The sequence below is a fragment of the Lasioglossum baleicum genome, chromosome 1 (genome assembly GCF_051020765.1).
Source record: "Lasioglossum baleicum chromosome 1, iyLasBale1, whole genome shotgun sequence".
NCBI classification, from domain to species: domain Eukaryota; kingdom Metazoa; phylum Arthropoda; class Insecta; order Hymenoptera; family Halictidae; genus Lasioglossum; species Lasioglossum baleicum.
The window spans coordinates 16,349,337-16,377,290 of NC_134929.1; the positions used below are offsets into that span (position 1 = coordinate 16,349,337).

The 27,954-nt window shown below is 40.4% G+C and overlaps 3 protein-coding genes across 3 annotated transcripts; 1 reads left to right on the forward strand and 2 right to left on the reverse strand.

The window, feature by feature from the left end:
• Positions 1-1,432: 1,432 nt before the first annotated feature.
• Positions 1,433-7,597, forward strand: LOC143210031 (uncharacterized). The gene is made up of 2 exons (XM_076426473.1): positions 1,433-1,575; positions 5,163-7,597. Exon 2 carries the CDS (start codon positions 5,624-5,626, stop codon positions 6,080-6,082), a length of 459 nt encoding a protein of 152 aa, XP_076282588.1. The 5' UTR covers positions 1,433-1,575; positions 5,163-5,623; the 3' UTR covers positions 6,083-7,597.
• LOC143209679 (succinate dehydrogenase [ubiquinone] flavoprotein subunit, mitochondrial) lies at positions 1,570-9,797 on the reverse strand. Its single transcript, XM_076425673.1, has 13 exons — positions 9,601-9,797; positions 9,427-9,534; positions 9,008-9,089; positions 8,611-8,841; positions 7,679-7,965; positions 7,025-7,163; positions 6,770-6,938; positions 6,457-6,652; positions 6,157-6,354; positions 5,303-5,497; positions 4,671-4,814; positions 4,245-4,355; positions 1,570-3,443 (listed from the first exon to the last, which is right to left on the reverse strand). Exons 1-13 carry the CDS (start codon positions 9,634-9,636, stop codon positions 3,357-3,359), a joined length of 1,983 nt encoding a protein of 660 aa, XP_076281788.1. The 5' UTR covers positions 9,637-9,797; the 3' UTR covers positions 1,570-3,356.
• A 200-nt stretch (positions 9,798-9,997) lies between these two features.
• Positions 9,998-27,948, reverse strand: LOC143210068 (uncharacterized). The gene is made up of 10 exons (XM_076426545.1): positions 26,813-27,948; positions 26,505-26,676; positions 25,238-25,457; positions 22,363-22,643; positions 19,239-19,642; positions 18,898-18,975; positions 16,265-18,661; positions 15,944-16,027; positions 13,646-14,575; positions 9,998-12,624 (listed from the first exon to the last, which is right to left on the reverse strand). Exons 3-10 carry the CDS (start codon positions 25,365-25,367, stop codon positions 12,405-12,407), a joined length of 4,524 nt encoding a protein of 1,507 aa, XP_076282660.1. The 5' UTR covers positions 25,368-25,457; positions 26,505-26,676; positions 26,813-27,948; the 3' UTR covers positions 9,998-12,404.
• Positions 27,949-27,954: the final 6 nt, after the last annotated feature.

Below are 27,954 nucleotides of genomic sequence, written 5' to 3' on the forward strand. Positions count from 1 at the left end.
ATTATCGTGGGCGGGAAAATTGAACGATACCGCGAAGGAAATAAATCTTCAAGGGGTTCTCATTTCTCTTTACTTGTCGGATGGGGTGCTAACGGTATCGCGAATTTCGTGGTGGTTCTATTGGAACAATTCGAAGAGGAAAAGTGACTTACATGTTCCGTATACCGTACATACTCGTGCCGATGCATTTTTAGCGAGCAATCCGAGCGGAAAGCGAGAGTACTTTCCAAGTCTGATCATCCAATTCGTAATTGTCCGAAACTACACATTGTTTAGTACCCATCATTTTTTCGAAATTTGTTTGAATGATAGTTTTGGACCACCGAGATTTAAATTCTTTAGTTTGATAATTATTCAGATTGTACGAATGTTTTTGTGGACTCTGATTGTCCGTCAGAGCTAGGCGAAATTTCGGAGAGAAAATATTTTAAATAATCGTTGCTCCACAATTTTGAAATAATGTAAAATATGTAAAATAAAAATTAAATTATTTTGATTATGTAAATCGTATTAATATTTCTTGACGATGACAATTTTCTCGCGTAGAATTACCCTTCCACGGTTGCACCGAATACTGGGACACCTTGTAGTAGACATATGGCATGAAATAGTTCACGAAACTTGAAAGTCGTTTTTCAAGGAGACAGTTCCTCGTTACGAGTACTATGCGATGCAGTGAAACAATAAAAGTTCGACCTTGTAAATCAACAGATATCATGTACATTAATATTTACAGTAATCATATTCAATCGTTACGCGAACAAGAGGAAATGTAAATTAAAATATATAAAACATTTATTTTACACATTACACTTATTTTTTTGTGTACATACATTAATATTTTCAGAAATCATATTTGATCGTTACGTGGAGTTGGAAAAATAAATTAAAATATAGAAGACATTTCAAATAAAATTCTTACTATTTCGAGGATCCTTCAATTTAAGCTGATTTAGTATTTATTAGTTTACCCAGCTCTGTTGTCGGTTCTCAGTTGTGTAGTCGAGGTTACAGGACAAAAATATTTGTTTTCCTTTCAAGTTCAAATTCGATCGTTCGGTCATTCTAGATAGAGCAGTCGTTTCGCTCCAGTTGGTTCTCGCAAGCGTATAGATTACATCGCTGCAGGACAGAAACCTCGGGCGATACAATTGCTTGCTTACGCTTTTAAACCATACAACCTTCCGCTAGTGCAAAAACCACTAGTGTTTTACGAGGCTGTTAGCACGCAGTTCGTAACGGTGATCGCGCTTAACTGAGTGAGCTTTATTTCCTACAACACGGGGTGAGAGAGAGAGAGAGAGAGAGCGGGAAAAGGAGAATTGAAACAGATTCGTCCCGTGTTTGCCGGGGTTGACGGCACGACGCGTGTCGCGATTACCTATTGGTCGATTCTCTGTAGGCTCGTCTCTCCTTTACACACATATGAGCAAAATCTTGCCGCGCGCGGCCATACGGTGGGGAATCCAATACCACGCTGCTCTACCAGATGCTACTTACACGACGTCAATGCGAGTATTGGTAGGCGTAGGAGTATTCTGCGAAACAGGTTTACTCGCATCTACAGGGTGGCCCGTAAGTACTAAGAAAATCACCTCTATCCTCATTTACAGAAATATTTTTATCGAGACATCATCGCAAAACATAAACACTTCTCTTGACCGTCTACCGTTAACCGTTACCATCTAGCAGCTAGCAACACGTGTTTCGACCGGAAGTAGATTTTTCCTTGATAAGAATTAACGAGTTAATTACTAAATTTGATCAGCAAAAGTATTGCTATTATCAATTCTTTTGTCTAAATGGAACTACGACTGCCTTTATTTGTGAAAATTACTTAATAATGCTACAGAAATGTCTTTGCTTAATATACATTATATACAGTTAGAATTAAAATTGAAAAGTTTCATTGTACATTTTTTTGTATAAATGGAATTACGACTGTCTTTATTTGTAAAAATTACTGAATGATGTTACACAAATGGGTTTATATACATCATGTAGAATTAAAATTGAAAACGTTTCATTATACATTCCTTGGTATAAATGGAATTTGTACGATTGTTTTTGTTTGTAAAAATTACTTAATAATTGTATACAGAATACAGATGTTTCATATTCAAGTGAGATCTTCGTCGAGTCATTTAAAGTATATTCCAAAGAGGAACAATTTAGTTTATAAATCTGAAAAAGATTAGCGGCATCTATTGTTTGTCGTGAACGGAAATTTACAGTTGAAATTGAAAGAATTGATTGAAGAACGTACTGAAACAAATGCCGAGAACGGCGATTTCGAAATTGTTCTGACAACTTGATTTATTATAGTTCTCCTTATACCTTTGTTCTTATTCTAAGCAGCCACGAAACGAACATGCAGAGCATGTAGCAGAACTGACGTGAAAGTGAAGGGACCTCGTTTTTAACATTTTATAAAATAGAATCCAAATATACAGTTCTGCCAAGATAAGAGCTCGTTGGCTCGAGGTATACCATACTGTATCACGAAGCTATCCATGTATTAACGTATTCTAATTAATTCGTCGGTGTCGCTTCGCTATGCGCATATTTCAACAACTGCAATTATGGTCTAAATACCCTTAAACGACGACTGACTCATATTCTTTTGTTAAGACGTGGAAGTTCCACTATGCGTCGTAAAATAATGCCCCATCACTATTCTTAAATAGCTTAGAATAGGTGTAATTTAAGACAGTAAAGATATTGGAAGAATTTAGAAATGCCATTATATTATTTTCAACCTATTAAAATAAATTTCTATTTCACTCCAGTTGTTGCAATTCAGGTAGAAAACTTTTATTTTGCATAAGCGAATAAAACTCGTCTCGGTAAAACGATCTCATTTTTATTTGATTAATTCGTTCCAATTATGTGTATGCTGCGAATAATCCACAGATTGTACAAACAATTTAAACAGTATTCCTCCTGCAACATCGCAGAGTATTTATATCAAGAGAGAGTTTAGTTTCCGCAAAAGTCTACGAATACAGAATTCATTACACAAATACGGATAATACCACGTATACAAATTTTTTAGTTGATTCGCTCAGCGCGACGCTAAAAAAAAGGAATGGCGATCGGACGCGACGAGTATATGTTCCACACGTGCTAAATATGATATTTCGTCGCTGGAACATGTAAATGCGGTGTCACGCGGGTTCGCGTCTCCGGTGGGAATTAATTACCTATAGAAATATCGACGAGGAAACACGAGGGGACACGGGACGGAAATCTGGCTGCGTTCGCAATGACGACGTAAAATGGCCACCCGCGGGTCTTGATTACGTCGACGAACTTTTTAATTGATAAGAACGATACGAGGTTTGGTAGAGCTCGCATCAGTATGCTCGAATCGAGGGAGGGACATGCTGCGCTTCCGCCTCGTCTAATGTTGAGTCGATGACGGGTCGATAGGAAATGCTGATCTGGAAAAGCACGTACTACTGATGTCTGCTGACTTTTATCTTACGGGTATCGCATACGTGCGCTGCGAAATATTGTACAAATATTTGTACAGAAATGTTGGTGTACAGTGTACAGTACTGTACAGATTTTCCTGTCGGCTGCGATAATGCGACAAAACGGTGGCGAACAAACATGTAATTGTGTTAGCACACCGTAGACATTTGTTTTTTAATCGATCAAGTTTATACCATGACTTTTTCAGAATTTGTTTGATTATTTAAAAATGTTTTTGTCGACAATTTTATTTGCAATTTGATGTGCAATGTCTTGATTCGATTAATTTGGTTTTGTTATTTTTGATTGAAATCGATGATTACATGCACAAATTGCTTGGTCTTTCCAGAACCATTGACGTAATTCTATGAAAATTGCGTCACTGAAATTTCTATGGACAGAAATATGGTAGACTTAGGTAAAAAAAAATTGACTTTCCTATTCATCCCACAAGAAAGTTGGGTTCTAACAGGTTTTGCAAGAGGAAAACCTGAAACTTGTTAGTCTTAAAAATGGTAACGGGCAATATTTAAAAGATAACAGTAATTTTGTTATGTAGTTCTCACATTTATGCTAAGCGCAATGCCATTCAATTTTTTTCAATGGTGCTATGTGATTTTTTAAATAGTATTAAAGAAATCACACGGTCTCATTCAAAATATTTGTGTTGCCTACTTTATATAGAACAGTTTTTGTTAATGTGGATGATGGACCTCTGTGTGGAATTTTGTACTGTAGAATCAATGATAAAAGTGCTGATAACTTACTGCTCCATCTTCTCGAGCCCACGTGATCGTATGTTTGCGCCAGTGCTCAGAATATGGACGTTTCGTTTGGTTCTCGATCGGTTTCGTGTAGTCGTACTCATCGATTCTTGCCTAAAAACAATCGAGTAATTTTTCAATCATCAGATTATAATTAATTTTAGATTAGAGATTGATTTTATTTTAATGTAACGAATTATACTTTGTTCTAGACAAGAATTTTTTTCTATTTCTATTAAATAACTTTTAGAATTACAGTTACAAAAACAGTAAGCAGAGTAAGTGTAGAATTGCGAGTATTAAAATATTGTAACAGTATCAGAATAGATTTTTGAACAGCATCGAACAGTTCATCTCGTTGAGGCTTCCATCATTCAATTCCTTTCAATTTAGGAGGAATGAATATCATGTATTGTATTACGTAAATACCTTGAAGTCATCCCGGGCATGCGATCCCCTGGATTCTTTTCTGTTCTCCGCCGCGAAAATAATATGCATGCAGACCAGCATCATGTTTTGTAATTCCAGAGCTTCCACGAGCTCTGTGTTCCAAATTAGCGATTGGTCCTGAACCTAAATCATTTTGCAAGTATCTTTAGACCTAACCCAGGCCGCATGGACGTTGCATACAACTTAGAATACTATAATTCCGAAGAACAAAAATGAAAATCAAATATCTGAGATAAAGTTTGCAAAATTGATTATGAGTAGACTGCGGATATTTCTTCTTTAAATGATTCTAATAAATTGTAAATAATACAATAATGTTTTATCTATTATCATGAACACATGAAATCCGCAATCTACTAATTACGTAGCAGTAATGACTGAGTCTTCGATTGCTAAATTGTTATCAAAATTGCTGATGCCTCCAACTATTCGATCAGAGTTCTAAAAATCATTGATATTTGATTGTTCCAGAAGCGGACGTTATCTATGTGTCGACCGTGTTGATAAGACAATTAAAGCAACAAACGTTACATAACAGTGACTCGAGGAGATTTTAACGATCCGTGACGCGAGCTTACGTAAATGGGAAAAATATCGCTCGATTCACCTACACATATATCCGGCAGATCGCAGGTGTAAATCCGCGTCATCTCACGGCATCCTCGTTGCAGTACATCGCAGGTGCGGAATACCGAGCAATATCGTTGCATAGTCTGTTGCATCTCCTCGCGCAGCTGCGCAACAGGAACGCAGCCTTTCGCGAAGCGGGTTGCGTCGAAACGGCAAACAGATTGTTCGCTAACTGCCTGCTCGCAAACACGTTGGAACGTGAGAAACATTTCCTAAAGTATATTGCCCGAAAGTATTTTGTACTTGAAAGTACCTAGAGAAGCTAGGAAAGCTATAGAAGGCAGAGCACAGACAGAGAAACTATGGAATCTGGAGCAGCTAGCGCACATGAAGAAGCTAGAAAGACAATAATAGGTCTGGAAGCAAAAGCAGTTAGCGTAGCTATAGACGCTAAAAAAGCTAACATTGCTGTGGAAGCAGAAGCAGTTGAAGTAGATGTACATGCTAGAAAAACAATAATAAATATGGAAGCAGAAGCAGCTACAGCAGATATAAATGCTAGGAAAGCAATAATAGCTATAGAAGCAGAACCAGCTATCGCAGATGTAGAAGCTAGAAAAGCTCGAATAGCTATGGAACTAAAGGCAGCTAAGGCAGATATAGAAGCTACAAAAGCTCGACTAGCTATGGAACTAAAAGCATTTAGGGAAGATATACAAGATAGAAAAAATAAAATAAATAGAGAAGCAGTAGGAGCTATAGAGGAAATCAAGGATAGAAAAGACATAATACTTCTGGATGCATATCCTCGTCGCTTTTAATAAGAAGTTAGAGCTGATGTTAGAGAAACTACCGGAGAAGGTGATCGAGCTAGTCAACGAGGATAAATTCTTACGGCGGACAAGTCCTCGTGACGTTCACCAGGTCTCGTCATGCAATCGATCTGGTCGGCGATTGCCTTGCCGAAGACGACTAGCTCTAGAAGGCTGTTGGCGCCCAGTCGATTGGCGCCGTGGACAGAGGCGCACGCTGTTTCACCGGCAGCCCACAGTCCTTCGATCTTCTTATCTTCCTCCTTCTCCCGCGTCAGGACCTTGCAAAAGCCGTGGAAATTGCCAGTCGGTGATTCATGCGCCCGCGCGAGCCGTTACTCATACCGCTCGAGTAACCAGATCAGGTTTTTCTTGCACCTCACCTGTGCTTTCCAATTTGTCGGTATACCGCCCATGTTGTAGTGCATTGTCGGTATCACTGGGATCGGTTCTTTCTCAACATCCACACCGCCGAACACCCATGCCAAGTGCGAAATGCCTGGTAGCTTCGAGCGGATCGTCTCCACAGGTAGATGCTGCAGCTGCAGGAAGACGTGGTCCTTTTTGGGGCCGACGCCTCTAAATTGAAGCAATCGGATGATCAGGATTAGAGATTGAGATTCGATGATCCTTTTAAATCATGTTTTTCTGTCGAACATTTTCAAGTAATTTGTTTATAGACTACATATACGTCACCTGCCCTCGAATATTTCTAGAGTTATCGCTCTCGAAACAACGTCACGGGACGCTAGATCTTTCGCGTTTGGCGCGTATCGTTCCATGAAGAATTCTCCCTGGGAGTTCAACAGTTTTCCGCCTTCTCCTCTGCTGCCTTCCGTTATCAGAATACCGCTGCCGTATATGCCTACCGGAAAATATCACTGGCAATGCTAGCCAAAGAATTTCTACAGGAAATATTGTTCCTTTTTTGGGTTCGCATGAAATGTATACCGGTCGGATGAAATTGAATAAATTCGATATCCTGGAGAGGCAATCCCGCTCTCGAGGCCATCGCCATTCCGTCGCCGGTGCAAGCATGAGCCGCGGTGCAAGATAAATAACATCTTCCTGATCCTCCGGTTGCCATCACCTGGAGCAAAGTGGTAACTCGTGTCAGATGCCATTGGAAAGTATTCTACCTGTATTCTCCTCATTATGTATACTGTGGTCGACTATTGTACTATCACGGCTCGCGTGTTCAATTTGTTAAGTTAAGCGATCGATATTTCAAACGTAAAACCTCCGCGAGCGGAATTCCAGATTAATGAATACGATCCGATACGGTTCGCTTTTCAGTTAGCGCGTGCACGATGTAATTGAGATTAATAGGAGTGTTATGACTTATGTGTATAGCGTTACGTATTTTATATTTTTTTATTGCTGATTGCGAATGTTTGTTTGTAGTAATGATTTATTAGAATAATTTTCGAAATTGAAAAAATATTTTTTTACGAATGTACATTGACTGTGGCATTCTTGTGTATTTTAGTTGAAATAAAATGAAAAGAAATAAAATGTGTTCTATCTGAAAATTGTTTCTTTTTATAAATAAACATCTCAAATTCACTTGAATCGGTGCCGTCTGAGAGGGGATAAAATGTTTACCGTATGATGAGCCCTAAAACGATGCAAGAGGCCGGTCTCCAGTTCCCATGCCAAAACGCCCTTGCAGCATTGGCCGTGCATAAGAAGATCAAGGGCGAAGTATTCGACGAAATAATGCACTTCGTAGCGGAGTGATTGTCCGTATAATGTGTGCAATAATGCGTGACCGGTTCTATCCGCAACGGCACATGTTCTGTGTGCTTGACCGCCTTTCCCGAACTTCAATGACTGGCCACCGAATGCTCGCTGATAGATCGTTCCATCGTCTTTACGGCTGAACGGGCAGCCTGGATATCCGAAAAGTTTCAACAACTGAATTATTATTCCATTGGCCTACGATTTATTTTACGGTTTTAGTGATTAGAACTTTTTGGTAGTTCGTATAATTTCTTAAAAAATGAGAAAGTTTATATCTATTGTATGCTTGTATATTCTTCAATAGCTGTATGTTAACAAAGCGAAAGTAGAATTTTATTTCGGTTGAAAGGAAATTAGTATGTCAAATTAGTATCTTTTCAGAGTCTTCATCATGAGTCAGACGCGATATTGTAAGGGGAAGAGGTTAATCCTTTGATTAAGGTACATAAAGCACCAATAGTTGATCAGTTAAGAAAAATTCTCTGCGTGAACAATAGTAAATGCCTTTTAATCCTTCATCAAATAGAGAGACTATCCGTGAAAATGCTGTTCGAACTATACTTACATTGTGTAACAAAGCTAACTTTTTAAAAATAATCATATTAGTCCAATTTTATAGACATGTAGGTATCGTTCGCGAGTTGCAAATTTTAATTATTCGTAGAACTGGCTGAGAAACTTGACACGGTTTCGTTTTTCCTCCTTTCATGCAGCAGCATTTCAAGAATGTTGCGTACAAGGATATTTTTAACAGGTTATAAAATCAGTTATAATTGAAATGATTTAGGTATTACCAAAATTTTCAAGTTCGTATACAGCACGCGGCGCCTCCCTTGTTAAAAAATGTATTGCGTCTTGATCCCCTAACCAATCGGATCCTTTGACAGTGTCGTACATGTGATACAACCAGCTGTCTTCACTGTCCACGCCGCCAATTGCTGCATTTATGCCACCTTGCGCAGCTACTGTGTGAGATCTTGTCGGAAATAACTTTGTTACCACTGCTACACGATACCCTTTACTTCCTAATTAACGAAAAAATATATACATAGTTTGTTTTTCCAGAAAAGATATATTTTAATTTCTATTTATGTAGATTTTTAAGAGTAAAAGAGTAGGTTATTTTGTGAGCGAATAATATTGAAAATAGATTGGATTAAACGAACTAAGAATCATCTAAATAAACGTTACCTAAACCGAACGCAGCTCTTAAACCCGCGCCCCCGGCGCCGACGATGACAACATCGTAACAGTGATCGATCATAGGATAATTCTGCAAGAACCGTTTCCAATTTTCTACAACAATTAACTTGCAAATTAATACTAGAACTACGTCACAATGACGGGTTCCAAGTTTTTCAGAAAGATGCATTTATGTGAACTACAGAAATTGTACAGTCTCTTGAAATCAATTCTTTTTGTCTGGAGAGATAGAGATTTTTATTGAAAATAAATGATAATATTGATTGAAGATAAATGAAAATATAGATTCGGAATAAATGCATTCCGTTGTGTGTGTGTGTGTGTTACTTAGATTATATCTTATTATTATTTAGAGTAGATCTAGTGTTAATAAATATATTTGTGGAAAAATATCGGGAACTTATTACGTTGTCACTGTTCTCCTTTCCACATTTCGCTTTCTCCCCCGGACTGACGTTTACATGAAAACCCCGCGAACCTTTCCTACTGATGCGTCGAGGTTGTGTCGCGAAACGCTGGAAAAATCGAACGGTAAAATGCGACGCGGTGCACGATGAGGTTTACCAGTCGTTATTCCTTACAAGAAATCCTGATAACCGATTTATAGATCGTAACATCGCAGCCGTGTAGAAGTGTGTTCTTGACACGATCCCCGGTCTCCGGACGCACGGCACGCGAGAAACCTTGATTCTCGGTCGTTCGTCATTTGATAAAAGAAACAGCACAGCACGCTACTTTCAGGGAGCAAGGAGGAAACACAGTACATATTATGGCGAGATAACAAGAAGGTCCGTGGCAAATTGCATGAAGTGTCATGAACCGATGATCATGAAAACGATCAGGCTCGAAGTAACCTTATTGTGAAAATTTTTGTCAAAAATGCATGAAATACACAGTCTTACTAGACTTACTATCTTATAGTAGCTATATTTTATAAGTAGACTGCGGATCTTTATGCATTTATGAAGAAATTGGTTGGGCGAAATATAAAACAGTAAAAGATTTGAAAAATTCAAGAATGTTGTAATGTTGCTTTTAACGTAACAAAGTCGTTAAGGGATGACATCAATTTTTATCTTATCCCTGCTGCAGTCCACTTATAAGTATGGCAATTAGCATAGTTTTACGTAAATATGCACAACGATGACCTCGGCAGCGAAATCAACGAGGACATATTTTTTACAAGCATAACTTTTATTGCACTTGCAAAAATACAGTTCGAAACATAGACGATTTATCGGTATAATTATTACAACGGTTAGTTTGACCGCGGGCTCTTCCTCTTTGGTATTGTTTGGACACCGAAGAGCCGGTGGTAACGTCGAGTCGCTCTTTTAGTATTAATAATTACGATAACGCTATTCGGACGAATTAGTTCTACCCTCGCTGACAGTTATTGATTGTTAAGATTCGTTAAAAACGTCGGTCACGCTCTGTCTACCCTTCTAATTTCTGTCTCGGCGATTAGACCCTAATTAATCGGGCGGTACCATCTTTTACGAAAATCGTTCAACTTACGTTATGGTTACTTTGTTTACCACACGTGACACGTTTACATTGCGTGATCGATTGATTCGCCTCGTTGTGCTCACTCACGTATAAAAAGCTTACAAAAACGTTATGGTCGGAGTATTGTGCAGAACGTTTAATAATGAACGGTACCATCGAGAAGGCAGTGAATCTAGAGAAAATAATGAGCAAAGAAACGTCAATGAAATTGTCTCGGAAGAAACGTTCTTCTCAAAAAATTCTTCATACTCAGAGTTGAAAGTTAAACAATGCTTTCGATCGTTACAAGCGGACTGCGGTTTTTATGGATTTATATGACAAAAATAAGTTGGCATAATTGGGAATAATTCGGAGATGATAAAGATTTGAAAATCTTCAGGAGTAGGGAGAAGAGATCTCTTCTACATAGCTGCTGTAGCTTGCAATTGGTGTATGTAGATACTTTTTACATTTTGCATAATAAACCGCAGCCCAGTTATAAGCTAGCGAAATAGAATTGTTGTGTTATCATTAACTTACTAATTGCGCCCTTATAGATTACTCTGTAGAAAAGAAGACTGTTTCACGAAGACCAGCACGAAATCAAGGCAGTGAGGAGATACAAAAAATGCAATTAACGGTACCAACAATCAACGAACATAACTGGGAACGATGCTAAGGGTTAACATTTCTACGATGTACGTATTTCGATGATGTGTACGTTTATCATATGGAATTCATTCGATCTATATCCGTCCATTATATTTCTTCCGTTATATACTTCTTCATTGAACAATTAACGCAATAATGCAAAACCTAAACCACTTTTTAAAACGGTACTCCTGTGCTAACTAATGGCACACCCTCTAGACTGGCTTTACTCCGAAGAATACATACATTTACTATTGATTATACGATCATTTTGTTGGTTCTATCATCTGCAATTGACGTCTGTTTCATTCGTGTTCCCTAATACTGAGAATTTGATCTTTTCATTAAAACCCTCGGATGACCGGGATAAATGACTAGAATTACGTAAGTAGCGGTTTGAACTTCAATTACTCTTAGCTCTACACTGCAAGAATAAATTCTTCTTCGCTAACGATTCGAGTCGCCAGATCAACGCTTGTGTCCCCACTCTACCTTCCCCTTCTACTCTCTGTCGTGCATGCGTCACACTGTCACGTGACTAATCCGGTACAATTTGTGCTCCCCCTCCCCTAATCGGCGACTCTGCTAACGACTACGATCGTTTACGAATATATTTAAAATAACTTTCTTTTCTCAATTCCATCGTGCTGATATTTGTCTATTGATTTCACAAGGATGATTCAAATATAAACGAGGCTTCCCTTTAAAATTTCAGAACTTTTACAAATTACTAACTTCACAGAAACTGGGATTAAAGAAAGATTGCTTCGTTCATGCCTCTGACAAGTCCCAAACGAAATAAAAATCTACAATAGCCTATACATGTAAAGAACTGTCTCCCTAAAACTGCTATTAATTAAATCACCGGTTACACATTGCATTAACAACTTAATTAAGCAACGAGTGGCACTCGATTCATTCACGAATGCTACATACACTGTATCTGGTACAAATCATGTCTTAATTCTTGATCAGTGTGTCTCGTATTTATAAAAAAACTGTTCACAACTTTCGTGAACTCATTTACTTCCGAACACTCTGTACATTTGAACCATCCTGTCTGCAATCGAACCACACGAAAAATCTACTTAATACGATTATATGCTAGATTCTGGTTATCTTGTCAGTATATTTCGTAACCGTGTTCCAGAAAAATCTGTTTAAGCAATGTCATCTCTTCTAATTACATTCAGAGTTTAGTCGTAAGACGTTTCTTTGAACTTCCGGTTTGTTTCGGGCGAAACCCTCAAAGAACCAGTCTTCTGATGCCGCATTCGCAGCAGAACTTCGCAGTTTCCGGGAACTTGGAGCCGCACTCATGGCAGAATTTTGACATTTTGCATTTTGAGGATGATAGGATACCTTCGCCGTCGCTTCTGCCTCGATTTTGTCTGGTGTAGTCCTCGTCGAGACGGCCGGCCACGTCGTTGGTGCTGCGTCCGTGGTGCGAATATTTGCGATTTAAACTAGGACGGAGAAATTGAACGGTGTTTTAAGCATGCAGGAGATAAATAGAACAGTGCCGGGAAGTGCAACATTTACGGACACGACTGTGCATTTTGTGAATTTGAAACACCTCTGCCATCATGCTTCCGTTTCTGTGTCACAATCAGAAATTTCTAACGAAAAGAGTTTAACTAGATATAAGCAGACTGCGGATTTTATGCATTTATGACAAAAATGAGTAGGTGTAATTTAACACAGCAAAAATATTTGAAAAATTTGTACATACTATTATATTATTTTCAACCTACTAAACATAGCAGGGAAGAAAATAAATTTCTATCTCACTCCAGTTTGTTGCAGTTCAGGTAAGAAATTCTTATTTTGCATAAAGATTCGCAGTGTAGAGATAAGATTCAAGAGGATTAAGGGGGTAGACTCATTACCAGGGTTGCTAGATGAGGTTTTTTAGTAACATAAATATAACGGGAAGCATAGTAACGTAAACACAAAATACATATTTGGAAAGTGAAAAATAGTTTGTAAAATTACATTCGAACAATTTTGTTTTCGATCAAAAATATCAATGAAAATTAATTAAAAAATATTGTTTACCAAATGCAAACAATATTTAATTACCTGTAGTTAAAAGTGACCATTTTTTAAATATTTTTGGTAAAAATTATAACTAGACTGCTGATCTTTGTGCAAAATCAAAATTTCTTACCTGAATTGCAACAAACTGGAGTGAAATAGAAAATTTTCTTCCCTGCTATGTTTAGTAGGTTGAAAATAATATAATGTTTAAATTTCCCTAATATTTTTGCTATTTTAAATTACACTTACTCATTTTTGTTATAAATGCATAAAATCCGCAGTCTAGTTATAACAAAATGTTGGGATAGTGAGGGTAGCCGATCTACGTCATCGATTCTCAGAGCACCAATAGCTCAGACGTGGTTTGATCATTTTGGATGAAACATGGATGAAAAGAATCTTAACTGAGGTGTCTAAGCCTTTAACAACTGTAAATAATATATTAACCTGCTATAAGCGGAGTCCCCGCTGAACTTTCCATGATCCTGCCTCTTGTAGCTCTCGGGCGAAGACAGCTCCTCGTCGCTATTCTGATCGTTCCGTTGTCTTCCATGAACGGGGCTAGACACGGACAAGGAATCGCTCTTTAGGAGGGATTTCAGGGACGTGAAGGAACTGTTTTCATCGTCGAACGAGGTCATCAACTCGTCGAACACGGAGTTCGATCGTTTGATGTCCACGTCCGAGGACACGATGGAGCTCAGACTAAGATTGCTAGTCGAAAGGTTCACGTAATTGTTATTTCTATTATTTAAGCTGGCATTGGAGGACTTCTGCGGATCATTGTTCTTGCCGGACGATTTCTTAATATCATTAGAACTCTTTTTCTTATCAAGGGTGGTTTTAGGAGCGGATGAAGCTCGAACGGAGAAAGAACGATTCACCGTTGGTCGAATTACTTTGGGCGAGACTTTATCGAGGATTTTGCGAGCTCTGTCAGAGTTGCCAACGAAGCTTCTGCTACCGCGATCATTGTCCTCGGTGACGTCTCCGCCGAGAGCTTTCGATTTGTCGATGATCACTCGTCTACCCAGTTCTCGAACTGGCGACTTCTTCTCGAAGTTCGATTTTGATTCTTTATCGTCTTTCAAGTAGACTTCTCGACATAGCGAGTTGGTTTCTGTTGAATCGCTGGAGAATTCGGAAGCGAGGTCATCGAACTCTGTGGGCGGAGCTATCAAGGACGATCGTTTTCCGGGATTGGAGGGGGATGTTTGATAAGGATATTTTACGAACGCTGAGGAATGGGAGAGAGGGAACGAGGTTTCGCGGTTTTGATCGAGCAGAGGGCTGTCCGTCACGGATTGCTCGCTGGCATCCGATAGCAGGTCGTTCATCTGCTGCTCTGCTAGGAGGAAAGGATTGTAATCCTTACCGCTGAAACCAGGAAGAAACGAAGGTAATCGATTTTTCACAGAAACTTCAATTCCATTCTCGTCAGACTGCTAATCAAATCATTTTTAAGTAAAGGTTCGATCTAAGAAAAACCCTTGGGTTGTGCTGTTCCTTAGATCCTATGGTTCTACTATTTTTCTTCTGGAGGGGATACTCGTTTTTCTTAGATCGAATTTTTACTGTAAATACAATTTCCCAATGAACATTTGCTTAACAGTAGAAAGAGGTATAGAGGGTCAAAGAGAAACCTCTTCAACCATGAAACATTCGTGCTATGCGCAGCCTATAATTTGATTTGAACGTCTCTCTCATCGAACAAAGTGCCTGGCTCGAGCATCCTGTGCCGTGGAAAACGAAAAGTGACGACGACGGTCAAAGAAAATCGAAAAACTTTCATCTTCCCATGCTATGAAAAACTTCGGCGAACTGAATATTTTCTGCGCCGACAAGCGCGAGACTGATGGCGCTTTCTATTCTATCGAACGAACGTTGAGTGTCTCATGTTATCCCGAAGGAAATAATGATGTGTACACGGAAGATTCGTGTCAAGCCTCTCATTGTCAGCCTTAGGCAAACACAAGCATGTTCCTTGATCAAGATTCCAAAGCGTATCTCTAAGTGATGAGTAAATGCACGGATATGGCTTGTTTATGAGCGTGCGACACAATGTACTATACATTGATAAACGTGCTAAAACTCGGTAACCATGTAACAATTTTCATGAACTATGCGGGACTTAAAGATCTGCAGCAATTTTCCAACGAGTTCCGAAATTCATTTCTGCGAAACTACAATTTACAGGTTGCTTTTTCCCCCTGTTTTTATTCGATTTTACGTTGAAAATATGGCTGCTTGCCTTTGACGTTCCGTACAACAATGTCTTGATATATGTGGAACTTTTATATTCGTGACATTTTTCTGATGAAAATGATACCAATACAAAAACAATACAAAAATTTGGATCATGTTTAGCTATGTAGGAGAGTGAAGATCAATTTTTCACAAATATTTGCTTTTTCGCACGCATCGTGACACTATTGTACATTCTATAAGACACGCCTGGCAAATTGGTGCTCCGAGAGTCCATGAGGCAGAATCTGCTACCCCCACCCGGCCAGTCAGCGCGATAGTGGGGGTAGTCGATTCAGCGTCATCGATTCTAGCAGCACTAATTAGCTAGGCACGCTATAAAATTGAACATGCCCTGTGACGATTGTGTAGCTGATGCTTCGATGGCACCCTGTTTCAAGCTTCTGCCGGGCTAGCAAACAAGTGAAACGATCCGAAAATGTGATTGCACGGGGAACCAGAAATCTGCCATGGCGATTTGATCAACCACCTGGAACTTACGTTCTACTGCTAAGTACAAGATTAAAATCCGGTCGTCTGCGCACGTAATTGCTCCATACGGGACGTAATGGCAGTGCTAAGTTCCTACAATATTCGACTGCGTTAGGAACTCTACTTCAAGTGAGGGGTCACTGTGTAATTAATTGGACGACAAGATTGAATCCGGAACAGTGTACTTAAATCCACACATAGCCTGTCACTTATTTGTGCATAGATAGCTCGAACATCGTTTCCAATAATTATCAAATAAGAAAATATATGCGGTGAAAATTGTTTGGAATATAAAAATTGACGTCGAATCATTTTTCAACCCGTTCCTACCTGCGTTTCGTCAAGAAAGAGCTACTGGAGACGGGAGGGAGGGCCAGAACTTTTGGATTTCTCTTAAGAAGTCTGCTCGACTCCTGATAAGGCAGATCGAGATTGATCAATCGATTCTTCGAAGTGTTCGGGGCTTTCTCCCAGTAAGTCTCCGTAGTGATCGTCTCCGATTTATTACGATCTTTCTTCACTACTATCGTGGTTCTTTTGATATCCGGCAACACGCCGAATCTGACGTTTCGACTCCCAGTGCCGATCTCTTCGATCGTTTCCACCTCGACAGTCTCGACCTGCTTAACACCTGTTAGATCCACGCCATCGATCATCGACAGGCTGTCGTTCGAATCATTTGTCTCATTCACATGCTCGAGGATCCTGTTTTCTATGCCGATCACTTTCGAATATCGCGACTTGAAAGCTGCGTTCGCCGATTTTTTCACTGTCACGTGAGACTCCGATAAGATTATCGATCTTAGGTCCCGTACGTCGATCAAATCGTTTTTCACGGATCTCTCGTAACTGGATCTAGGCTCGGGCATCTCGTCGATCGAATCGTCGCTGGGACAGTCGAAATCTTTCGACGAGAAATTGTTGTAGATCTCGTGCACCTCTTCGTCCGCGATTTTGATGGTTTCGAGGATAGGATTCGGGAATGTCGATGCGTCATCTGGGTCGAGATCATCTTCTTTGTAGTCGTAATCGATTCCTGGCGAACTTAGATTTTCTTCCTCGATCTTTTCAGGTTTCTCAATGCCTTCATCTCTTGGAGAATGATCGTCATCGATAGATCTCTCGTCAGCCTCGTCAATAACATGTGGCGAACATTTGCAGATAGTTGCCTGGCTGGCTATGTCTTTCCTATTGACTGTTGGAACTTTTATCTCTTCCTCTTCTGCAGCTATCGGTTTGTTATCTATACAACGAGTGGTTGCCAAACAATCCGAATTACTAATGTTGTTCGTCCCTGGTTCGTCGATATTATTACGACCAGAGAGATTCTCTTCTTCCACTTCAACACGGTACAGCAATTCCGATCCTGTCTCCTCATTCACTGCCATTTCCCATTTGTTCGGAGGTGGAGTCATCGATTGTTCACGCTCCGTCCAATTAGTCGACTTATCGAACGGTGTACTCGATCTACTAGGACGTAGCACATCTTTTATGAGAATTGGCTCGGGCTCCATCTCGATCAGGCTCGCTTCAATGTAGCAGAACTTCGTGATATCGTCATTATACTTCGCGGAAGGATCTAACTCATCAGTTGCAAAATTTACATCATTGTCTTCTCTTACTTTCAGGATATCTGTGGTCTTTGGTCGGTATTTACCTCTCGACAGTCTTCCAGATAATAAATCATCCTTCGTGCGTTCCCCTAACTCATGGAACTCCTCGGGAACCTTAAATTGTTCACCAACAATCGGCGAAGGCAAATCTTCAGGAAAACTTTCTTCTTTCAATGCAACTCCAATACTATCGCTCAGAGTATTATTCTTCGGATATACAATTTTAGAGCTATCGGGTCGCCTTTCTTCGTCCTGGTTTGCAAGTTGATCGCAGGAGAGGTTCAACCGTCTCCTCTCTAACATCTTGCTCCTCGCTGACCTTCTGGAGCTCTTCCAATCCTTCTCGCAACGTAAATCCTCCAGACTGTCCTTAGGAACCCTCGAAGCTCCCTTCTCGTCTTCAACGTTCCTCTGGCAATGAGACTGGCGCAGTCTCTCCAGCTTCTCCAGGTCCCCAAAACAGAATTCTATTCGAGGACTGTTCTTCACCCGTTTCCGTCTCTGATTCCGCGAGAGTACATCGTTGATGTCTTCGGAAGAGTCCTTGAACGAGTAGGTTCTGTTCAATCTCGGCGTGACCGACTGCCAATTCACGTGACTTCCGCTGCTTGAATCCAGCTTGCTCGCGATCGAACTGTCAGCGGCCGGTTCTTTCTCTTGGCAATTTTGGTCGAGGAAGTGTCCAGCTTTCCTGTTCGATTTACAAGAAGAAACTCTTTCTATATCATCTCCCGATTGAACCTTTGCCTGACTGATCTTCTTCCAAGTGGTCAGACTGTTCTTCGGATGTAGGTCGCACGGCTTCACAGTCATGCCTATCACGTCGACATTCATGGACAGGTCATTCAGTTTCGGGTGACCTTCGCTCCTAGCGGAGACGATACTCGATCTCATAGACCTTCCGGAGAGCTGACTACCATCTTCCGGTTTAGCTCGATAGTTCGGCAGCTGCTTAGCCATCATCCGTGTCTGCAGCTTGCGTTTCGGCGACGAAACGATATTATACTCTTCGAGACTTTGTTTCTTATACTTTAGGGGCGGGACAGGAAGGAGGGTTCTTTTATTAAGGGGCGCAGGTGGAAAGGTAACCGGTCCGGACCCGTCTTCTGGTAGCCTGAGGATGAGGAAACAGGATCAAGGATGTATGGACTGTCATCAGGGTCGTCGGACGGTTGCGAATGATTTTGAAAGTGTAACGTTTAGAGGCAAGCATTCTGGAGTTCGCGGTTTTAAACAGTTTTGCCGAGTGGAAACAACCTTGTCCCTTTTCTTTCTCCTCATGCACGCAGTTGAACTAAGTACTACATGTTATGGTAATTATAACCTGATCGTTGGGAGCGGTGATCTCACCTGTTTGAACGATCGATCGGTCTAGATTTCATCGGCCCTATCGGACTGGATCCACCTTTCGATTGTCCTGCACGTCTTCTGCAACAATCAACATTTTTTAGAAATTAATCCCTGGCTTTTGCACTTTTACTTATCTACACAAACATTTATTTATCTGCACGAAATAGTGCAGCAGCGTACTGATCGTCCATCAGGAGATGGCAGTTCTCTGTTCTAGTCACACTAATGCGTTCGGCTAATTGCGGAGTGGGGACACCACGTGGTCCCTACAAGTTTCTCACTGTCATCTCCTGGTGGGCGATCAGTATCCGCGGATTATTAATAAAATTACGGTAGCTTACACAGCAGCAGCTTTCTGTTTAACAGGACTATCGTTGCCTTTGTTGCAATTCGGCGCCGATGCGCTCCCCTTGGCTCTGCTGGTGTGCGGTGTGGGTGACGTTTTACTACTGGAATGGAGATTCGTCGCGGAAGTCGGCGAATATTTCTCGCGTGTGATTTGTCTGCGATTCTTCAGGGATGGGGCTCGATACTTCATCCGTGCTTCAAGACGTTCCTTCGCGATATTTGTTGCAGGGCTAATTTGCACCCTCGCGATTCTGTCTTTGCACCAGGCCACGTGTCTGTCGTACGCCTTGACGCCGAAGTGACGATTGCAGGTGGGACAGACACCCTGCTCGTTCGCACGCATCGGCGCACTTGATGACAGGAGTGTTGTGCCTGGTTTCTGCATCGTATCGTCCACCTAAAATTGTTTTTCACAATGTTAGATTTGATTCAGTCTTGAATTATAATCATATTCTAGCCAGAAAACTGTGATTGTTCCGGAATTAATACATACAATGTTACTATCAATTAGTAAACGAACTACAAGTGACCGATGAAAAGTGAACCTAAATGAATTTGCTAAGAAAAAGACAAAATTATAAATATGTGGTCCGTAAGAGTTTCGCCAAATTTTATTACGTCTTCGCAAATAACGAATTGGTTTATTGCTAGTTGCTATTCTCTAACTGAAATCACGATATATGAAACACATTTCACACTAGACATTTCTTGTTTAGGTAGCTAGGTTAATGAAGACATTCGTATGAAATACCTCGTGAACTAAACATTTTTCGATCACTCCGTCTTGATACTGCGTTCCTTTTTGTAGAATGAGATTTTATATATTCCATATAAAAAATCGTCCATATAAAAAAAAATCATTAAACTGTTTAAATCTCCAAACGTCTTCGCATTTGTAAAAAATATACAGTCCTGTGAATGTAGTACTTTGTCAGCTGCATATACATGTTGCTTCTCTGGCGTTTTTGTTTTTTAATGCACTATGGAAAGAGACTATACCATGTAACAGTTGCATCTATCCTATATTGTGTAACTCGGTGTCACTATTGAATATCTATTTTTCTTGTTAACACTTGAACCGCTAATTCGCTGACACGTGAAAACACGAGGAGTTGTTAGTATTTGTAATGCATTCGTAATGCAGTGTTTGGCAAAGTACACTCCTAATTTTGTGGGAGTTTGTCATTTGTTATAATATACTGAATTAACTTTTCTCGCGTAATTGAACTCCATTGCTTAAGGGGATGGTCTCGTTTCCAGGATTGCGCCTTATCATTTCTCGATAATGCAAAGATGGGTTTTCCTCAGAAGTCAAAAGCGCTAAATAAAAGATCAATCAGGGCCTAAAAGTCATATTTTTACGTTTACGAGACGTAGTTTGCATTATTTTTATAATGTCCATGACGCAAAAACCTCGGGGGGATTCGGTTGCGTCGAGCTTAGACGGGTAGCTATTTTTTTTTGAGCTTCAAACACTGAGCCGAACGTAGAGAAGCGGCGACTGCGACTGTCCGTGTGTCTTTCTTTCCGATACGCTGCCCTCCCTTGCTCCCGAAACGTACATCGTCAATTAAACCACTAAATACAGTTGAAATTATATCGTGTTTGGTCTTTTTTTAATCAGAAAAATGCCACGAATATATTGATGAAAATTTCATAAAAAAATAAGTAATAATAGAAAAGATTAAATATTGGTGTTACATTGTGAGAACGCACGGGCCTTTGAACTGAGCCGACGACTGCGACTCTCCGCGTTGCATTAGTAGTGATTCACACCGATATACCCGAGCCAAGATATGGAGGGGATATTTTTTTGCGTCCTGCGTGCACAGCCTTGTTGCGTCGATAGAGACATTACTGTAATGCAAATTATGCCTCGTAAACGTAAAAATAGGAAAATTGGGGGCGATTGCGGCCTAGATTGATCTTTTATCTATCGCTTGTGACTACTGAAAAAAACCCGTGTTTGCATTATCGAGAAATGAGAAGACAATGGAAACTAGTCTACCCCCTTAATGGAGTGATTCACCCCTGTCTTTAAATCAACGATTCGAAGCGGCCCAATTTGTGTGTGCATCGAAAACCATGTGGTTACCGTCAGAAAAAAGTTAATCGCTTATCTCGAATCATCAGGTTGTACGTGTACCGTGACCGTAAACATCATATTATAGATGTGCGTGGTCGAGACCATTCATCTCACGCGCGAACGCACTTGCATCATTCGCGATGCATCTGGGTTAATCTATGTTCTACCTGCAATTCACACCACGGTGTTGCACTCTACCAGTTTTCCGTTTCAATTTGACTCTCTCACGTTATATCTTCCAATTATCCTAATTGTATACTTCTGCCGCGTCCGGCGTAAATAATTACAATCCTTATTAATCATCGTAATAATACGTCCAACACAATACAGAGTTACAGTAAAGCCTTGATCGAGGAAAACGGGAACTGTACGATCTAAGAGAAACGACTATCCCCTCCATTTTTCCTTGTTGTACGGATAAATAAACAATTGTATACTTGTAATAAATATATGAAAGGCATCACATCAAATAAATATTTCCACCCCATATTCTCATTCTATTATAATCATTGCATAAATCAGGGACCACCAACGTGCGTTCCTTCCCCGCTTAGGTACTTCCCCCACTCTTACCCATAACAATTCATTTAATAGCGATACAAGCATAGAAATCAATACGTAAAACTCCGAACTGCAATACTTGTCATAAAGAAAATTGTGTCAGAGCAATAAATAAGAATCTTCAAGCTTCTATGCACTAGTGCTATAATACTTTATCTTTAAAAAATTAAATGTAATTCAAATGTTTTCTTCAAACAATTTTTTGCGAACAAAAATACCACAAACTTGAAGATTGAGACCTCCGCGTTACAACGACACCACATCAGTTGTCATAATTAGCCGCATCTGATGTGTAGGATTTTTGTTCACGTAGATTGGGTGAAGGTGGGAACCTTGCGGTTTTCGGAGGGGAACAAGTTGGAACTCCCTCACTTAAATGACCGCTATTACTCCCTTCCTCGCTACTCAAATGGTCGAAAGACCCGTATCAAAGAAGAAGTATTAGGTCTCCTTGTGAGTTAGGATCTTACGATTTCGCTCCGAGCAGCCCGGATCTGTCGCAGGAAGTCATCGTGAGTCTGCTTCCAAGATGATTTGTGTCCTCCGCTCCTGTCGTCTTGGGTGTATCGTCTTTTCTCCTGCCTGGGCAGGAACTCCGCCAGCTCGGTGCCCTGGATCCTCTGTTTGGCTGAGTCGAAAGGCTTCCTCTTCTTGCAGGCGGTCTGCTCGCATATCTTCGTGTGCTTCTCCAACGACTGCGGCTTAAAAGTCCGTGCGCAGATCGCGCACGGCTGAAGGATGGGCGGCACATCTGTGTCCATTTACCGAGAATTAGTCTCCGATCGCTGCCGATGATCCTGCTTAAGGAGACGGGTTCGTGGATCGAGCAGAATGAGTCAGACCAATTCGAACGAGCACTTGTCACGGTACATCAGCGAATCGATATCAACATGCTCTTCAACGATCTCCCCGATCCCCTTGCAGGGGTCGTGCTATACATCCTAAACAAAGGACTTCGACAATGACGATCGATTGTTTTCATCTGACTCAGCCTGCGATTGCTATAGCGACCCGAGCGCCGTCTAAACACGTCGAGAAACTTGCACTGGTAAACACCCACGATGGAATTAGGGTACTGTTAGGCGATGGAGGCGAAGGTTGTTAGACACTGCACTTGGTTTCGGTAACACGCCTCGGAGGGATCGTTCGGAAGCTATACTTTGAGCTGAACATTCCTAATAGAATTCAAGGGAATTGTTAATTTTTAAGATCGAACGAGATTTCAGCGGTTCAGGTTCTTGGACACTGCACTTGGTTCATTTTTAGGATGAAACGTGACTTCAACTCAGCGCGATTCAGAAGATGGTTCTCTCGTAAATGAGCAACTTGGACACCTTGGAAGCTAGAATTCAAGCTGAACACTCCTAACAGAATTCAGGGGGATCGTTAATTTTTAGGATCGAACGAGATTTCAGCGGTTCAGATTTTCTATCCGTAAATGCGCACTTAGCCACCTTCTTGGAAGCTATACTTCGAGCTAAACATTCTTATGATTCATTAATCGATCGCCTGTCCATCTCTGGCGGAATTTTCATCGTCGAGAGCCACTTTGTAACAGATTCGAACGCACCGAGGTTTTATTAAACTTGAGTATCCGAACGAAGAGGACAATGGAGTCGGACTACCGATAGGGATCAACGATCAATGAGATCGGCGTACGCAAACAGACTCGATCGAGCCACAACAGATATCGACGAGGCGATAATTAATCGTTGTTACGAGCTCACGTATCGCGGACACCTGCGTAGCTCTCCTGTGAAACGACTTCCACGGAGAGGAGGACGAAGACGAGGTGTCGCCCCCGCGAGCGCGGCTCGCCTACGGAGGAGCAACCTTCCATTTTTGGAGTTATGAGTGACCGTTCGAGCATTGTAACTGTTGCACGCGTGGAAGAGATCCCGCCGATTCCTTCCGTCCTCGGTTTCCCGCGAATGGTATGCCCACGACACCGTGTAACGCCTTTTCGAAGTGTCACCTTCACGGCTCGATTCGTAATCCAGCCGCCGCGATCAGGGGAGGGAGCACGAATTCATGGGAAAATTACCCCCTCTCTATCAGTTCCGCACACGTAATTTTTTCGTGAAAATTTGATCGCAAAATCTCTTGCGGATCGTTTCCCTTTTTGCTAGTCTAGATGAAAGCCTGGAACAGGATGTCATCGAATCAGATACACAAACAGAATTTTGTTAAATCTTATAAGATCTACATACAGTAGTGTCTCTATGTGTTTGAAAAAGATGTACTCTACTCTCCAATACTTCGTCACTTCTTTGTGAAATTTTACCAACAATAATTATAATAATTTTGTTGAATGAAAATGGTATCTATTAACAAATTACAAGAAAATTACGTTGAACAATTTGTCTATATTTCGTAATAGTTAAACGTAAAGTTTTTTTTATATGTATAGTTTTTTTTTTTAGATTTTGTTAAAATCCTCGTCACGAGCCTGACACGTTAAAATACGGCATGTGGTTAAGAAAATTATATATAATTTTTTAATCCAATAAGAAATTCGCGCAACTCTTGAGTTTGATATTGAAATTTAATTTGAAAATAGTTTTTCAGATGTCAAAAGTTCCGTGAGATTGAGAAGATCGAGGAGATTTCTTCATCCAATGTTTACACCGGCTTCTTTTCCTCATCAACATGCGATGGAAAAAGCGTGTCGATGTAAAACGAGTTTTTCCTTCGGCGAGCTATTAATGTTTTGTAAGATCTAAGGTCGGGAAGTCTGTGTATACCTGGTAACGCAATTGGCATGAAAGTATGAGGCAAATGAGCGCGCAACGAAGGCTGCGAGATAGAAAATAACAACTCCGGGATTTATTTGCTTTACCAAATGAAGAAGTCGATACGAAGCTATCACAGCACGTGAACTAACACATTTCGATGAGCTTAAATCGTTTGAAGATCAATGAACAATTTAAGTACCATAAAACTTGATACTCCATTGTAAGCGAAATCTATCTTGATTTAATGCAAACTATTTTACGTCCACAAGGTCGAGGTGGCCAAGGTAAAACCTGACAAAAACACAGGTTTCGAAGTAACTTTCGAAACAAGCTGCTGAGAAGAAATTTTGTACAACGATAAATCTCTTTCGAAATGTATAGTTTCCAAAACCTCTCGAACACTCGATAGAACTACAAGAATTTCAAAATGAAACATGTTTCTAGCAGGAAATATTTTAATTTGGGAGTGTAGCTGTTAAGTATAACAGTAAAGAAATATTTAGATCGACGTTAACAACATGTTAATTGTTAATAAGGAAGGTATTATTCAAGATGAAAGAAGAAAATGCGAGCAGGTTTTCGATTACTAGTTCTAAGGTGGAGATCTCACCTGGTTCAGGACCTTTCTCGAGCTCTACTACTTTCCCCGATTCGACAGGTTGCACTCTCGTTAGATAGTGATCGTAGAGCGACCCTTGGTCCGCCCCAGACACGGTTCTCCTCGAAACGCAGCACAACATCGAACGAACAGCATGGAAAGACACTGACTGAGCTGCACCATAATCACGACGCCGCTCTTGTACGCAACGTCTACGCAGCCTCTTTCTCCTCTTATAAAAGAGACTTATTTTAGGTGTCACCGCGAGACCATCGGAGACGTACCTTAGCTCCTTCCAGCGTCTAGCAATGGCGCTGAGTGCACGGCCAATACTCGAGTGGAGTAATCATATCATAATATTGAAAAGGTGCTAATGAACCGACTGTTAAACGGTAAAACTTGAAAATGTGATTGTTGGAGGAATTATTTAGAGAGTTTCTGACACAAGATGAATAAAAACAAATTTTGTATGTTCGTTAAAAAATGATAAATAATTTCATTTAAGTATGTAATGATGAAACTCGATGAATTACAAATCTTTTTTCGAATTATAATTCCAAGAGAACCTATTAAACTTCTCAGGGTGATTTGTTGATAGAAATTGTTGTTGCTATTGACGAAAGAAAATCCGTAATTGTGAATCTCTAACAAAGCTTCGACGAATGCAAGAAGTGCAAGAAACCGTTCAGTTACAGCGAAATATCGATTCCAGTCAAGCTCATGTCCCTGTTTCTTTTAAGAGTTCCGCTTCCGGTACATGCTGCGGTCACCGGTCGGCCACGCAAAGTGGTTTACGATTGAATATAAAGATTTGATCGATAGCTGAATGTACACGAAATAAAGCATTCAATATCTCGGATACTTTGACTGTTTCTGCTTCCAAAAAAGTAAATAATATATCGTTCATTATGAATATACAGTAAAACGATTCTATTAGTGTCTTTTACAAAAAAAGAAGGAAACTTGTCCGAGATCTAACATCTAAATAATGTATATAAAATAACTATAATATTCCAGAAGATATCTATCTAGATAGGCATAACTAGGCAGATTTCATCTGATTGATAAAACTATAATTTTAAAATACGCGAATGCTCGTGTTTTATTTTCAAATTGTATACGAGCTTCTGCGACCGTATAGTATTAAATTGTTTTTCCATGGAAAGAAGCACGCGATGATTCGACTCGTATTTCCGGCGAGTTGTCACGTCGATAATCGATTCACCGATTCGAAAGTCTTCGTCGATATCCGACACGGTTAAGAGAAATCAACCCTTACCTCCTGTCACCTGTTCGATCTCGGTTTCGAGGACTGTTGAACAACGATGGATCGGATAGATTAGCTCGGACCCATCGCTAGCTGGTTTCTGTTGCACTCGAACGGCCGAATACACTCGTGTCCGCGTGGTTCTCGGGTATTATATTTTTAGAAGACGGTCCCGGCCGCGAAACTGGAACCGGACGGAAGTGCACTACGGGAAAATGTTCTCGCCGCGATTGCTATCTCTCGATGCGTTATTTATGGCAAACAAACGACCGCGGCCAAGCGAATGTCAGCCGAGAGATATTTTCTGTAGGCGAACTTACCCTCGATGTCCGCCATGTTAGTTGTTAGGGGAAACAATGATCGTCATGGTAACCCCGGTGACAGGTAATACGACTATTAGAGCACAGGTTCCATCAAAATGATCGAAAACCGAGCCACGTGATCAGTAGACTCCGGATCTTCATGCAAAATCAACATCTTCACTGGGAATGACCAGTTAACTCGTCATTTGTGTTCGCTATCACCTGCTACAAATATGTTTCGCTATAATTCGTCGAATAATTGTTTCACTTTGTTGTGTTATAATTCCATGTTAGTATAGAATCTATTGTCGCACAATTTTGTAATGTCAATTTCATTTGTTTTTATTGTTTCAATGTACTGGAAATGTTTGATCAAAGTCTGATCGAAACTTGAGGCACGTCATCGGAAAACAATTAGGATTTGATTTGCTTCAAATTGTACGAATCTTTCCAATTTCAATGGTGCTATTCCCAGTCAGCAAATTTGCAAAGGACGACTCACTGTCAAATATTCGTTACACCATCTGGCGACGATTTTAGTGACTGCAAATTCTGCATTTCCAATTTCAACGGTAGAGGGCGGTCATATACAATTATACAAATTTTTCATTATTTTATAGACAAAAACAGAAATGTATTTATTCAGATTTATCAGATAAATCATAATTCGGTTTGAAACCAGAGAGATGCAACCAAAGGAACCACTGAGGGTCTTGTGGATCTAGTTCCAACATTTATCGTTCGCCAGCATAGAGGGCGTACGAAGTACTTGTTAACGGTGTCGGTAATTCAGATCGTGAAGCCGTCGCCTGCTCTATATGGTGGCTAATGTTGGCTAATGTTTACATGTTCTAACTGGAAAAATGTATCGAAGAGACGCAGAGATATTATGACTTCGCGCTATGTGGGTTATCTGCAATGCATGTGCAGATATCCCCTTACAAAGGAGACGCGCTATACTGCTACGCTTTAAATCTGGAAGGTCTAACCAGATAAGAGAGTCGTGGTGGTCGTCACCGATATCGCTTGTCCCGTCAGAAAAAACTTTTTTCTCCTATTCTCGTTTTGTTTGTGGTCGAATCTATCTCCCCACTCGCTGAGCAACCGAGTTTATATAAATTCGAACCAATATTACAACGTAGAATCAGTATAACGCTGTT

Coding starts and splice junctions, on each gene's coding strand:
- LOC143209679 (XM_076425673.1), bottom strand. CDS start 9,636: ATGTTACGATCTATAAATCGGTTATCAGGATTTCTT. Junction 7,164..7,678: donor GTTTTAGGGCTCATCATACG/GTAAACATTTTA, acceptor ACTTTGCTCCAG/GTGATGGCAACCGGAGGATC. Junction 6,939..7,024: donor TATTCAATTTCATCCGACCG/GTATACATTTCA, acceptor ATTTTCCGGTAG/GCATATACGGCAGCGGTATT.
- LOC143210031 (XM_076426473.1), top strand. CDS start 5,624: ATGGAATCTGGAGCAGCTAGCGCACATGAAGAAGCTAGAAAGACAATA.
- LOC143210068 (XM_076426545.1), bottom strand. CDS start 25,367: ATGTTGTGCTGCGTTTCGAGGAGAACCGTGTCTGGGGCGGACCAAGGG. Junction 16,028..16,264: donor TCTTTCTTGACGAAACGCAG/GTAGGAACGGGT, acceptor CGAATATTGTAG/GAACTTAGCACTGCCATTAC. Junction 14,576..15,943: donor CTTGTACTTAGCAGTAGAAC/GTAAGTTCCAGG, acceptor TCCTGGTTTCAG/CGGTAAGGATTACAATCCTT.